At 51.6% G+C, this 14443-nt stretch overlaps 7 protein-coding genes across 7 annotated transcripts; 3 read left to right on the forward strand and 4 right to left on the reverse strand.

The window, feature by feature from the left end:
* Positions 1-555: 555 nt before the first annotated feature.
* QC764_119120 (uncharacterized protein) lies at positions 556-1471 on the reverse strand (the record flags this gene model as incomplete). The annotated part of the gene is made up of 3 exons (XM_062943175.1): positions 556-753; positions 817-983; positions 1042-1471. The coding sequence occupies 3 exons, from the start codon at positions 1469-1471 to the stop codon at positions 556-558; spliced, it is 795 nt and encodes a 264-aa protein (XP_062806246.1).
* A 96-nt stretch (positions 1472-1567) lies between these two features.
* QC764_119130 (uncharacterized protein) lies at positions 1568-4661 on the forward strand. The gene is made up of 5 exons (XM_062943176.1): positions 1568-2602; positions 2655-2969; positions 3030-3347; positions 3401-3464; positions 3515-4661. The coding sequence occupies exons 1-5, from the start codon at positions 1935-1937 to the stop codon at positions 4490-4492; spliced, it is 2343 nt and encodes a 780-aa protein (XP_062806247.1). The 5' UTR covers positions 1568-1934; the 3' UTR covers positions 4493-4661.
* A 1119-nt stretch (positions 4662-5780) lies between these two features.
* On the forward strand, positions 5781-6539 carry MTQ2 (S-adenosylmethionine-dependent methyltransferase; the record flags this gene model as incomplete). Its single annotated transcript, XM_062940077.1, has 1 exon — positions 5781-6539. One exon carries the CDS (start codon positions 5781-5783, stop codon positions 6537-6539), a length of 759 nt encoding a protein of 252 aa, XP_062806248.1.
* On the reverse strand, positions 6207-6858 carry QC764_0022700 (uncharacterized protein; the record flags this gene model as incomplete). The annotated part of the gene is made up of 2 exons (XM_062940078.1): positions 6207-6380; positions 6823-6858. The coding sequence occupies 2 exons, from the start codon at positions 6856-6858 to the stop codon at positions 6207-6209; spliced, it is 210 nt and encodes a 69-aa protein (XP_062806249.1).
* A 295-nt stretch (positions 6859-7153) lies between these two features.
* On the reverse strand, positions 7154-7930 carry smd1 (Sm snRNP core protein Smd1; the record flags this gene model as incomplete). Its single annotated transcript, XM_062943177.1, has 5 exons — positions 7781-7930; positions 7662-7709; positions 7480-7597; positions 7395-7413; positions 7154-7332 (listed from the first exon to the last, which is right to left on the reverse strand). Exons 1-5 carry the CDS (start codon positions 7792-7794, stop codon positions 7154-7156), a joined length of 378 nt encoding a protein of 125 aa, XP_062806250.1. The 5' UTR covers positions 7795-7930.
* A 71-nt stretch (positions 7931-8001) lies between these two features.
* On the reverse strand, positions 8002-9374 carry PKR1 (SMK killer toxin resistance protein; the record flags this gene model as incomplete). Its single annotated transcript, XM_062943178.1, has 2 exons — positions 8002-8945; positions 9294-9374. 2 exons carry the CDS (start codon positions 9372-9374, stop codon positions 8289-8291), a joined length of 738 nt encoding a protein of 245 aa, XP_062806251.1. The 3' UTR covers positions 8002-8288.
* Positions 9375-9684: 310 nt separating this feature from the next.
* On the forward strand, positions 9685-14123 carry QC764_119170 (uncharacterized protein). Its single transcript, XM_062943179.1, has 3 exons — positions 9685-10734; positions 10793-12643; positions 12700-14123. The coding sequence occupies exons 1-3, from the start codon at positions 10564-10566 to the stop codon at positions 13483-13485; spliced, it is 2808 nt and encodes a 935-aa protein (XP_062806252.1). The 5' UTR covers positions 9685-10563; the 3' UTR covers positions 13486-14123.
* The last annotated feature ends 320 nt before the right edge of the window (positions 14124-14443 follow it).

Consider the following 14443-nt stretch of genomic DNA (forward strand, 5'->3'; position numbering starts at 1 on the left):
GCGGCCACGAGGACGGTATGGGATTTTGCCATTGGCCACTCAGAGGCGGCGCTGAGCCTAGAAGCCAATAGAATGTTAAGGATTTGTTGGTCCCTGCCGGTGGCGGGGCAAAGAAGAAGGCCGGGGGTTAGGGTTTAGATAGCTGTGCTGGTATGACGGAGGATTAAAAGAGAGAAATATGATTTGAATGCACGTATTTGGTCTTGGTCAAGACCTGATATGTAGTCTACTACGGCCGTCCACACCCCTAATCCCTCCGCCAACTTGAAGCTTCAATGCTCCATCTCTTAACCAAATAATCAGAATGGACGCGCAGCTAACCCAACTTCCGTGGATTGCCGTTGGGTATCTTGTGTTGTGTGACTTGAGCGGGTGTGAGGCTCCAGAAATTGCCTCGCTATGCCTCATGACCCAAGTTTTTCACAATGAGACTCACGCTGAGGCTGTGTCACCTCGATGCTCATGGTCCGCCGTAGAAGTGCTTGGGGGCAAGCTCTGATTTTGCTGTCCACTTGGACTTAGCAGTATGTTGATGTTGAACCCCTTGGGGAGCATTTATTTCTTCTTCTTGGATCCATCACGCTTCGGCCGTTTGGCAATCTTGTTCCCAGCTTCTTCAGGACGAACTTCTGATGTTGAGTCCTCTGCAGGCCGCTTCTTTTCCGCAGCGGCCGTGGCGGCTTTGGCTTCGGCCTTCGCTTTTTCTTTGGCAATCAGCTCCGTCAGCTTGTTCTTGATGTCCTTGTTGTCGGCCTATGAAGCGTGTTAGTCATGGTCGGTGCTTAATAGTAGTGGACATGAAAACGCCGAGCATACCAAATCATTCCTGACAAAGCGAGCCACCGCCTCGGTGTTGACCGTGTTTTCACGCTCTTCTGGGGGTGACTCGAGTTTCTGGATCTTCTCAAAGTACTGCCTGACACGGGTTAACTCTGCGAAAACGGGGTGGCTTTTTGCATCAGCTCCATTTAGGCGCAACGACGCTGAAGTGAATGTCAGTCAGTGACCGGTGAAGTCTCAAGTATGGTAGGTGTATCTTACAAAATATGAGTGATTCAATCGCATAGCACACCAAGACATAAAGCTTGGCCTTGTCGAGAAGTGGCATCTTGGACGAAACATCGCCGACATCACTCAAAAGTGGTTGAAGTACTTCTTGGAGTGTGTTGAGGTCCAGCTCCAGCTGTTCCAACTCTGGTGTCAGGTCGCTGACGTCCATCGTGGATGCGATTCGGGTGAGCTTAACACGAAAACTACTAATGTCTGTCTGTAACAGATCGAGACTTGAGCTCAATAAGTTGCCGAGTGTGGTTTGATGAAAGAAGTCGTCGAAGTTAGATGTACCGTCTGTTTTTGCTGAGAGGCGTTGTTTGAAGGTGATCCACACTGCAAAAATATCGACAGGGGTGTTTGTTCTCGGCCCAAGCTGCTGGGAGTTGGCGTGGGGAAGGCTAAACGGCGTGCCTGGCATCGCTTATCTTATCAGCGCCTTTATGCACTGCAGTCTGCAGCTGAAACCAGCGTGGGGCACAGCTCGATAAGCCGCTGGCCGCTCATCCAGGAGATCCAACAGCGCAGTCAACCATCTGATAAATCCATTCAGAAATGATGATATCATGTATCAAAAGCTACCTTCTTCCTCTCGTAACTTTGATATTTTCACACGGCGTGATTATACAGAATTAAACTTGGTTTGGCTTATTCACATTCCAGAGGTTACACACACTCTTTCTAGGTCTTTTTCTTACCACACTCTCACTGTTCCACGAGCCAGCACGCTGAAGGACACTCAAACTTCAATTCCCAGCGACAACCTGGAGCGTATGTTGTCATCTCCAGATCGACAAACCCCCCCTTCTGAAAAGTCACCTGCTCGGATCATTCAACTTCAATAGAGCACATTTACAGGCAACTCCCTAACGAAACTCCTCAACATGGGCGACCGCCGGCGCCCGGGTGCCACGACCGGTGCCGGGTCCGCAGCCGGAGTTCACATTCAAATCCAGGAGCCCCCTGAACGGCGGCCCTTGCTCCCTCATCGCGCCACCTTCCCGCACCGGACCGACGAGCAGGTCTTCAGTTGCTTCAGCTATAACACAAGCACTCACAAGCACCTTCCCGTTTATAACAACATTCATCGAATCAGACGCGACATCATCTCAGTAGTGGAAGACTATCTCAGTCTCGATCAGCTCCGTGATGTGCGCATCAACATCAGCGTTATCCGGCCTTTGGTGGACAAGCTCTACGAACAGGACGATATCTCCATCGTCTACTGTTTATTGGTCAACAGAGCCCAGTTTCTGAACGAACAGAAACATCTCAGCAACAGACAAAATGTCAACTCAACACGCGCCATGCTGTGCGAGCTCATTGCCACCCGTATTCTCAGACGGTTCAATGAGGACAATGACGGGCCAGATAACCTGCTTGTTCTGGCGCACATCTTGATTGCTGGGTTTGAGCCATTTCAAAATGCCCCCGAAGAGATCAGGAGGGAGGTGCAGGCTAGTACAGCATGGCATAAGACACTTCCGGCTTTGGAAGTGGCTATCCTAAGCGAGGCCAGAATATTTCTTGCCAGTACTAGTTGCCAAAAAGTGTCAGTCTCTCCCATCTGTCAAGGTCGGAGAAACTGTGCTGACTGATATCAGGGTTGATGCCATCTATGACGGCCGCGTGATTTACACGCCTTCGAGTTACATGGACTTGATTGCAGACAGATACAAACAGCGGCCTATCTCCCTGTACAATCCCCGAGAAGCGCCATTACTGAACCAGTATCGTCTTTTGGTTCCACGGACCAGAAATTACCTCGAGATTATGCAGTTCTTTATTTTGTTGGCGTTATACGTCGTGTTTATGGCCGAGAGAGATCCTACACAGTTCAGCAAGCTCGAGATCTGTTTTACGGTGTACGCCATGGGATGGGTTCTGGATCAGTTTGCCACCTTACTAGAGCACGGATGGTATGTCTAGACCGAGTCTATTGCTGCTTTGTCAGTGTCCTGGCTGACAGTCTAATCCAGGCACGTATACGCCCAAAATCTTTGGTCGTTTCTCGACGTCGGTTTTGCCTTCATTTACTGGATCTACGTGTTCCTCCGCATATATGGCTGGAAGACTGGAAATGCCGAAGCTGATCAGCAAGCTCTTGACGTCCTTGCCATGGGGGCACCGGTCCTTGTGCCGCGGTTGGCGTTCAACCTTCTCTCTGACAATATTGTATTCTTATGTCTACGGTCCATGATGTCTGACTTTGCGCTGGTGACTGCGTTGGCCATTTGGTGCTTTTTCGGGTTCTTACTGTCGCTTATGTGGCTCGGAAACGACGCATACTCGCCTTTGTAAGCAACTACATACCTAGATCCCAACCTGCCGCTAACTAACCATTCTCCAGTGTCATCAGCAAGTGGATGATATACATCTGGTTTGGACTGGACGGATCAGGGATCCATCACTCGGTTTGTTGTCTTCGTCTTGGCCAGTTGTCACGGTACTAACAACAGACCAGATTGAGTTTCACAAGATATTGGGACCAGCTCTTATGGTAGCTTTCGCTTTCTTGGGCAACACCCTCTTCCTCACCATCCTCGTATCGATGCTCTCGACCACATTTGGCACCATCGTCACCAACGCCCCAGCCGAGATTCAGTTCCGCCGGGCCGTACTTACCCTTGAGGGTGTCAAAGGCGATGCCATTTTCGCCTATCAACCACCATTTAACCTCATCGCCATCTTTATCCTCGTACCCCTGAAATTCCTTGCCTCGCCGAGATGGTTCCACAAAATTCATGTCGCGAGTGTCCGTCTGCTCAACCTCCCCCTCCTCCTGTTCATCGCCGTCGCCGAGCGTAGAGCACTCTGGCCCGGTACCCCAGGAGGTCCACCTACCCAACTCACATCTTTCGTCAAAGCCCAAAAGAAATCCGGGCTTCACTTCTGGGAAAGATGGAGAATCACCTCCCATAGCGATATCTCGACTGTGTTCGAAGTACCACCACCGGAGTCGGTCCTCGAACAAATAACCACCGATGACGACCTAACGCGGCACTTGATCCGGAGGCAGTTCGCCAGAGGAAACAGCCACATAGACTCAGTGGCATCAGAAGCGAGGAAGCAAGCTGCCCAGACGGCGGCGGCAACGACGGCTGTGGCAACGGCTGCGGGAGGTGCGGCGCCGGGAGGCCCCAAACCTTTGAGCAGACGTGATAGCATCGCGCCGTTTCCTGGGTTGAGAGCAGAGCTTCAGGAGGTGCTTAGTGAGAGTGATGAAATGAGCAATATTACCGCGAGGTTGGAGGCGTTGGAGGAGAGCACGCAGAGGATAGAGGAGTTGTTGGAGAGGTTAGTTGGTGTGAAGCAGGGGAAGAGCCCGAGGATAGAGCAAGAGGATGATGGTGTTTCAGAAGCGGGATCGCCGTCTGGGTCGAGGAAGGAGTCGGTTGCGGTTTCGTCAGAGCATGATCCTGGCGAGAGTCCATGGATATAAAAGTACTACCCATTGCGTGTTGAAAGACTTATGGAAGCATGGCGTTGGAGCTATGGGAATATGCTTATGTATTGGCTGGTAGATTAGAGGCTTGGTGGCAGCGTTGTCTTTAGGGTTAGTCTATCATATCAAGTTGAGTGAATAACTTGTCCGATTCATCTGATCCTCTGCCATTTACATTTCCATTTTGTCTAAGCAGGAGGAGCAAACAGGCAACAACTGCATCCCAAGACTATTGCCTGTGTCACAACGCGCTTCTGACACTTCTCAGTTGCCGACTGACATACTCCTCTCTTTTACACTCATGACATCTGGCCAAGCAGCCCACAACTCAAAACTATATCACTTGTCCTCTTTACAGCAGTGTACAGCTACCACCCTCGCCACACATTGACAAAACACTGAGAAAGAAAATGTGCCAAACAGGCCACTATAAAGACTTCCACTACCACCACCGCTGGGCAGTCGTCACGGTCTCTTGCCACCCAGGCTACGGCTTCGACAACTACCCCTATCTGTTCAATAGATAGGCAAAGCCATATCCGCAGATAGTAGTGGCGCAGGGGCATCTATATCCCACCTGGTAGGTTTTCCCTACAACGAGGAACAGTTAGGAAGTATGAGGTAATTTGCTGACGATATCGTGGGTGAAATTAGCGACCTTAGGGGACAGTACGATAGAAATTACACGAGAATGCTGGTGAAGAATCGGCATGGATTTCGCTGGGGGTTGGGGCCGAGTAGGCAGGACCGAGGGAGGGATTTCACTTGTGTTATTCGTGAGATATATTGGCATCATCTAAGAGGGACAGCGGAAGGCAAAGATGATATCGGTTGATATTTTGTACATTTTCTCTTCTTCATACAGACTCGTGACATATAATAGGTAGAGCCCATCCTTGGTGCGGCCTTCTACATGTTCAAGGCACGTAGTTCAACTTTGGGAAAACCAACGACGCTATCACCAATGGCATGTCTCCTGTTTTTGCTTGCATTTGGTGAAATCTTATTGACCTGGTGCTGCTCATGTGAGAAGTATGATCAAGAAACTCATACTTGTCTCATGCTCATCACGTGCCCCACCCGCTGAAAAGTCCTTGTCAAAATTCCCGCTTGGTGCTCACTCTTTTCACACACATCAACCACTTACCAAATCCGGCCCAAAAGCGAAGCTATCCACAACTAGCTTCTTCTCTTTCTTTCTCAGCCAAGCACGGAAACACCAGACCGCCCCCCACGGCAATAACCCCGTACCTATCAACACACATTTTACACACACACCATCAAAATGCTCCCCACCCCCTCCACCTCCCATGTCCCCTACACCCTTGTCTACGAACCAGCAGAAGACTCCTTCCTCCTCCTCGACACCCTCTCCTCCCCCACCTCCCTCACCTTCCACACCTCCCACTTTCCCCCCTCATCCCCCACCCCTCTAGTCCTCGAAATCGGTCCCGGCTCCGGCGTGGTCCTGGCCTTCCTCACCGCCCACGCCAACCACATCTTCTCCCGCCCCGACATCCTTACCCTCGGCATCGACATCAACTCCTTCGCCTGCGCCTCCACCACCAAAACCATCTCCCTCGCCTCCCAAGACCACCCCACAACATCAGGGGAATTTCTCTCCGCCGTTCAAGGCGATCTCACTTCTTGCTTGAGAGGGAGACAAGTCGACGTCCTGGTCTTCAACCCCCCTTATGTTCCCACTGAAGATTTACCAGCCCTGCCTGAGAGGCTGAGGGAAAAGAAGGAGGGCAAAGTGACGTTTGAGGAGGAGTCTAAACTCTTGGAGCTGTCTTATGCAGGTGGGAAAGACGGGATGGAGACGACGGATAGGGTTATCGACAATTTGGGGGATGTCCTCAGCGAGCGGGGGGTCGCCTACTTGCTGTTGTGTGCGGGGAATAAGCCCGAGGCGGTGAAGCAAAGGATTAGGGAGATGGACAATGCTGGGGAGGGGAGACGGTGGAAGGCAGAGACAGTAGGAACGAGTGGGCGGCAGGCGGGGTGGGAGAAGTTGCAGATTGTGAGGATATGGAGGGAGTGAGATGTTGAGGTTTGTGAAACCAGAAAATGGATGGGTTGCTCTTGAAAGCGTAATGCTGTGGATAAGAGTCGAAAAAAAATACGGGAGGTTGAATTCTTAACATATCGTCATATGCCATGATCAATATATGGCATATATGTGTTTGATCGTATGGCAAATATATATGAGTCGGAGTATCGAGGTGTCATTGTTAACGCGTCCGTCCTACCCTCGGTGAGTAAGAACACTATGAATACAGGCCGTTTTGTCTCCTCCCCCATATATCAGAAAATCAAGAACGTACCCCTTGGCAGTCTTTTTGCAGTATCAAATCATCCATCCAGTAACGCCAAATTCAGAATTCCCTGCCGCTTTTCACGTCTCCGCTATGTTTTGTTGATGGTCAAAACGCAAAGAGTGCTCACGCACATATGTTGTGTGATCTCTCGTGTCTCCTCGTCCTCCTCCGGTGGATTTGTGCGCGCCTAGTCGAGCTGCTTCTGCCTGTCGCCATCGAATCGCCCATACGTTGCCGATGAAAAGCGCAGGTAGGGACACCTTGGGCGCATCGTTTGGCAGCACCCCAACCAGCGGCCAGGTCCGTAGTCCAACCTGATGTTCCCAAGTTTCCCAGCTTAACCCCTTCCTCTGCCACGGCCACCGCGACCGCCTCTTCCTCCACGCATACCACGGCCACCGCGACCGCCGCCTCTGGCACCACCACGATCCACTTCCTTGCGGGCCTTGTTCTTGGGCTTGGAAGAGTCGTCGATCAAGAGCGAGTCGAGGGGAAGCGAATCGGGGAGGATGTAATCTTTCGAGCTTGATGTTAGTAATTTGTCCTTTGAATTTTGTATTGGACCGCCAACTACTCACAACGAATGGTGCTTCCGCGCTACAGAACCGGAACAGTCAGTGGCTTGTTCTTTGACGGCGTTTTGATTTCTAGAGCAATACGTACAACATTAAGAGTCTCCAGCTGAATCATTTCTTGCCCGCGAGGCGTCATCTTGACATTTCGGAGCGCCGTGTTCATTTGTGGCGAGACGGAGGCGATAGTTCCAGAGATGATGGTGCCGCTATATACCTTCCCTATTAGCCTTCCGCTGACAATATTCCTTGCAAGAGATTATTTTGTCGTACCCCTTCAGTTCAATCGTCACTGACTCGTTCTGGCATTTCATAAGAAATCTGGCGGCGAGAGTAATCGTTAGCTTTGGGCATTGCGCAAGGCTGCTGCTGGCTGGAGGGCCTATGCGTACCTGACGAGCTTCATCTTGGCGGTCTCTGAGTATTGTCGAAGTATTAAGATAGAGGGCTCGTGGAAAGCTTGAGGCTGATTTTCGCCGTTGTTTATCGTCTTGTTGGATCGCAATCGTTGGTCTTGCCGGAGATGGTGAATAGTGGAGCTCTCAAGGTTGATGGCAGCGCGACGCGAAATTTGGAGCACGGGGCCGTGCACGTGCTCCCATTCCGGGTTAGGGTTGTTTGCAGTGTTGTCAACTGCTGTACCAACACTGCTTTATTAAGGAGTACTATCTCCTGCCGTTCCACATCGTATGCTTTTGAATTCTCCTCCAGTATGCATTGATGTATAGCCAAAATAGGCCCTGAAGCTACCATGGGTAATGTAGTAAGCGCAGATCTAGACTAAGATGAGAGACCACCCCCAGACCAAACTTCGACTATGTACAACTACTTCTCGCTATGCGTCTTGATTGGTGTTTCTCTAAGCTGGTTTAGCTTATGGTACATAGGTGGCTCGCACATTTATTTCTCCTTCTCGTTCTCATTCTCAGAGACCTTCTCCCATTCATCCTCAGTGCTGACGCCGCTTTTAAGTCCCTGGCTAGATCCTGGCTCCTCCGCTGGTACCCTCAGCTTCAACTCGCCCTGGTTTTCTGCTGGCTCGACAACGGTGCTGACCGCCGCTGCTTCCGGTGTTGGCTTCTTCCCTTTGCCTAAGCTCGCCGTTGACTTCGATGCCTCCACCTCGGTCTCGCTGTCGTCGGAGGATGTTGGGATCTGAGCCGCCTTGGCCTTTCGCGCCTTCTCTTCCTCCTGTATTTGATGAATGATCAACTCGCCCGCGAACCAATTGATAGACATCCACAGGCCGGCACAGATACCCGAGAGGATAATAAAGTGAATACTGTATGTGGCAAGCAACATGGCGGCCAACACCACCTGCAGGGCGGCAAAGGTGACATTCGTGGCTACAAGGAGCGTTGGTGTCGGTCCTGGGGTGAAGATGGACTCCCAAAGGTTCTGGAAAAACGAGGCCATGATTGTGGGTTCGGAGTTGTCGACTGGAGTTGGAAAGGTATGATGTTGAGGTCTTGAAGTTTTGCGCAGGGACCGGCTAGCGTGGTGGTCTACAGGCGGGGTTTCGACGTCGTCGCAAATACTGGTAGTTGTTACGGAAGACTGAGTACAGGATTGTCAGCAATCAAGCAGTGGGTAAAGTGACATTTAATAATGAGACGGCCTGCCGAAGCCCAGCCCCGAAAGAGTGTCCAAAACCTGGCAGTAGCAGCCTGGCAATCGTCGCATGCCACGGTGGCAGGAACGGGCAAAAGAGGCCACATACATACAGTGATCTCGAAGAGATGAACAGCTGATCTGTCACTTCGGGTCCCAAGACAGCACGTCGAGTCGCGGGGTGATGCAGAATGTGGTTGTGGTTGGGCAGAGATGACGAACCGCGACGACGCCGTTCAAGGGACAGAAAACTGAAAGCCGTAGTCCACAGCCGTGCCAAGCGTCCACACTCACTGGAGCAACGGTTTTCCACAAGCACCGAGAAAGAGTGCGGACAAACAGGAACAACACAACCAAGAGGCCAAGAAAGGACATCAAAGACCAGGAGGACTGAGCAATCAATACTGGGCGCAGATGTCCATAAACTGAAAACGCTTCGGGCGCCGTTGTCGAGCGCTGTGCTGCTCTACAGCGGCAATAAATCAATGTGACGGCGGGATTGCGCAGGCAAGGAGGGGTCCTCTGGCGTCAGCGATGGCTTCCATCTATGGACTTCCACCTTCCGCATCGGCATCAACCGGCGAGGCCTGCATCTGAAAATAGCCTTCTCCCGTCGAACAATTCCTCTCTGGCTTGGGTCACACTCTGAATCCAACATCGGGAACGCGAAAGCTGATCAGGCAGAACAAACCACTGACCTCAGCACGGGGGGCATGCGGACATTGGTGGGGTTGAGTTCAAGTGACAAGCCGAGCCAAGACGGACCAGGGCCAACGCCAGAGAACATGTGCCGACCAGGATGTGTAAGAGTGCCCAGACGTGTATTCGTGGTGTATGCTGTGCACAGTACAGCGTAGAGAGCCCCGAGGTGGAGAGGGCCACAGAGACTGAAAGCATCCGCCGTAGGGTTCAGTGTACAGACAGATCTGGTCTTCTACAGGAATGTCACAAATTCCATTATCAGCTGTCCAGTCACTCATTCCAAGCCATTCGAGATCGAGAACAGCCCAAGTCGAAATCTGGGGTTGGAGGCGCTATTCCCAATTTGGCCTTGTTTGCCGTCTGGACCAGCTTGGCTTGGCCGCTGCTCCGCTCGTGCCTGTTGCCCTGTGCGCTCGGGAGCGGGTGGATCTCTCCACACAGGGAAACGGTACGCATTCACCTGCCCACAACAACACTGTATTGATACGTTCGCGTCGAGAACGGGCATTTTGGCACGTCTCCTGCCATCGTTTGAATCATCAGTCCATCATCGTCGTTCCTCCTGAGTTGTTACCTTATATAATAGGCGCCATCAGCAGCATCAAAACTTGTATTAGTGCGCCGGGCCATTCAAGCTTCCCGAAACTCAGTTACAAACGGCGCATAGAAAGCCAGGCCCCAGCCGGTCCCATCGACAACGCGAGCCGCCGGTACGCTTGTCGAGAAATATTTGTGTTTCCGTTCAGTCAACTTCACAACTTCGGGTTGCTGGCGGGGCATCTCCAAACGAGAGGATACCAGCAGGGGTATCCTGCCGGGCGATGAGAGTTGCTCGCTTGGCCTGAAAGAGGCTCCGTCAGCCATGGACACCCCAATCGAAGCACCCAGCGGAACGCCTCAAGGAAACTCTACTCAAGTTGTTACCGACTATATTAGAGAGAAGGACCAAGAGCGCAATGTTACCCCCAGACAGGATAGACCCCTCACCTTGCTCGAACTTCCAGTCGATATTTTGCAGTTGATCGTTAAGGAGGTATCTTTGTTCCTATCAAGCCTTCATGCGAGTGCCGTACTGACATGGTGCCCTCCAGATCACTCATACAAACGATCTGACAGCACTTGCCTTGACGAACTCGGCTCTACACGGGCTTGCTACACCTCTGATATACTCACGGTTCGACATTGTTTGGCCAGATGGACACATCACGGCAACAGAATCCAAGAGCGTGGACGCCTTGACCTACGGACTCAAGACGCTGTGTCTCGGAAGCGCTTTTGTTCGCACCATGCGCAGAGCATTTCCACGAAATATGCGTCAACTTGCTAAGTTCAATGGTAACGAGTATGCACAATACATCAAGAAGTTCTCGCTGGGCAACGGGCCGGCCGACTGGGTTGCTGAGTACATGATCAGTAAAGAGAGTGGAACAATGCTTGGGACCATGGTGGCACTCGCGATCGCCAAAATGAAAAACCTCGAGACGTTCATATGGGACATGCCCACCGGTGTGCTGTCCGACATCTTCATGGCGCTGGCATCCTTGGCTGAGCAGCCCGACAGAGACTGTAAGCTCAGCAGGGTCTGGGTCCGCTGGCATGACAACTCGGAGCAGTCCGGCAACTCTGCTTCTCAGAACGGAAATCCAGTGGCGGGTACAACTGCACTTGTTCCCCAAGGGAGCCATGTCACGGCTGTGGGAATAATGCTTCCAGAAAACGCCGCCCACCCTTCACCTCGGCCTCCAGTCTCTTACGCGAATTACCACTGCGAATACCCAACTTTTAGCGTCTTGCCTCCACTCACGAGCTTGACCGTGCTGGACATTGACGAAGTGGCCTACCTGGACGAGATGGCCATACTTATAGAGCGCTCCAAGGATACGCTTCAAGAACTCCGCGTGGGTATCTCAGCAAATGCGGTACACAAGGACTTTGCTCAGGCTTGGGATGGGCCTGGCTTACGACAAGTGGACCACAAAGCCCAGTTTCCAGGAGGCAGCACAATTGGCGAGAGGCGTCTAGGGGGCGTTATCGGTGTCCTGGTTGGGAAGATCTACGACATCAGGCAACACCGCTCTTTGAGAAGCAAGATGAAGCTCGTGGCCGTTGCTGGTTCTGCCACAGAGAACAACGCTTCGCCAACCACACCAGTCTCGACAGCCTCCTCACAGTCACCATTAACTGGGAACTCCTCACCCAATAGCGCTTCCGGGCCATCGCAGACTCAGCAGTCCGAAGACGATACTGCTGCGGACAAAGGACAGCCGAATGCCTCTGACAAGAAGAAAGATGGGTTGAAAGGTGGCAGGGGTAGTAAGCCGACAGCTGTCCCTAACAAGGTTCTGGACGGCAAACTCAAACTACAGACCCTTGAGCTCGAGCGAGTGACACTATCACTGCATGTCTGCAGGCAGGCGTTAGATTGGACGGTGTTGACAAATCTGACGCTCCTCGACTGTGCCCAGCACGAGAACCTATGGAAGATGCTACGCAAGAATTTTCAGCCGACATCTCTCAACAACGGAATCAGCCTTTCTCCCAACGGGTCCAGGATGGCAGCATCAAACGCGCCCTTGCAGTACCATCTCGCCCTCAAGTCTCTTCATACAGACGCTACTACCTTGGCTCTAGTCAACTTCATCAGAGAGACCCTTGCGCCTAACACCCTCGAAGTCTTGTTCTTGCAAGATCGCAGACGAAGTTCCACCCCCCCAATTCCGCTGGCTGAAATCTTCAAAGGTTGTCTGAGAAGACATCCACAAAGCCTGCGGAAACTCCTGCTGGATAGCTCTGTCAAACCCCCTGCCAACCCCAATGCTGCTAATAACGACAACACCAGGTGGAGGAATTGGACTCTAAGTACGGAGGTTGTACAGTACCTCACCAGCGGACGCATGGTCAATCTGAGGGAATTGGCCGTGTCGTTGGAATACAAGGACTGGGTAAGCAAATTACTTTGTCTTTCCCTTAAAAGGGACCAAGCTAACAGACTATATAGCACACCTTCCTACAACGCCTCGTCAACCTTCAGCAGCTGCGTTCTCTTAACATTGCTCACGTGGCAGACTACCCAGGCGGGAAACCCGAACCGCGAGAGCTCGCCCATCAGATTGCAGACATTATTACCCTGAGACTCGAAATTCGGCTTTGCTACGTTGGTGTCGGTAGTAAATGCTTTGAAATGCTTGAATCCCGCGAGACAGGTTCATCAAGCGCAGCAGACTCCAGTGGTGGAACAACCACGCCGGATATTCCGGCTCCTCCAGCAACAGCGAATCCCTTCACTGGGCAGATGAACGGCATATTTTCCAATAATGGCTTCAACAACATCAACGCCGGTGCAACGTCAGCCAATGGGGTTGATTTGGGGGATGCGGAGGATACATCGGAAGACGAGAATGACCACCAGTCGGACAACTCGGATGAGCAGTCTGAGAATGACGAAGACGAAGGGGAGCTCGAGGAAGAAGATGAAGACGACGACAACACTCCTACCACGGCGACTAGCGATCCCGAGGAGACACAAAGTGAGGATGACGGGGATGAGGATGATGACCAGACCACAGGGACTGGGATAGGAGGCACCATGGCTGGGACGAACAGCACTAACGCCAACAACAACAACAACAACAACAACAACAACAACAACAGTGCGGACTTGGTCGATGAGTATGACGACGGCTGGGTCGAGCCAGGGGCTAATTCGGTGAAGCTACGGCTGAGGGAGATCTTGTTCTATGATGACAAGGTTGCTATCTTCAAGGCTAGGCATGGAAAGTTGTAGGAGTCCAGCTGTAGCCAGGAGACTCTGCAGGCAAGTTGGAGGTGGGACACGTTCTTGTAATGGCGGCGGGTGATGCGGCGTGACGCGAGACCCTGCGAACCATAGCGTTTTCTTCTAGCTTTACTTTTATTATCTCTATCGGTTTGTGGTTTATGCCAGGAGACTTTTGGTATGGTGGTTGGCAAATGGGCGGGATTCGAACCCAAAGAGAAACAATTGAAGCGACATTAATTTGGCATGGATGCAGTAGGAAAGGGGGGATATCAAGCGGGTTTCTTTTCTTTGCTTGTTGTAGTCTCTGTTGGTTGCTTTTACTTTTGCTATTTGCGGTGGACTTTTGTCTTGAAGGTCGAGCATTGCTATGCATAGCATTTGCTCTGGTTGAAGAGAAGGCGAGTTATCGAGCACATGGTTTTCTTCATTGTTTCTTGACGTTGTTGGACCCTTTGCGTTCATTCCTTTGTGCTTTTGCTGCTGTTGTCATGTCAGTTTCAACATTTGGGAGGGAGGGGATAGGGCCTGTTGGAGGTAGTTTAAAACAGGTTAGTCGCGATCTCTGAAGACGTAAGAAGAAGAGGAAACGCAAGTTTTATTATGAGCACACGCACATCCAGAATTTTCGAGCACTTTTATTTCCATGATGGTCTTCCGATGCGATGAAACTGGGTGATGATATCTGCCGCTCTGGGTACCTATCGAATCAGATCAGGCCGTACTATGCGTCAAAGCTCATCGCAAAGAACAGGAACAAGAAGCTACCTATTGAGCAGCGGTCATCAAATGTTGACGTCCAACATTCCGGTGTCAGGCGTGTGTGATGCGGTTGGGATCGGTAAGTTGTGTGGAAGATAAATTTCCAGTGCACCATCTTCCGGTCGCTTCCGCCAGTCTTATATTCCTCCATGTTCTCATCCAGTTGCTTGGGAGAAATGTTGCGCATCCTTGCCCTTTGCAGTTA

This window comes from Podospora pseudoanserina, chromosome 1, assembly GCF_035222485.1.
Source record: "Podospora pseudoanserina strain CBS 124.78 chromosome 1, whole genome shotgun sequence".
Lineage (NCBI taxonomy): Eukaryota > Fungi > Ascomycota > Sordariomycetes > Sordariales > Podosporaceae > Podospora > Podospora pseudoanserina.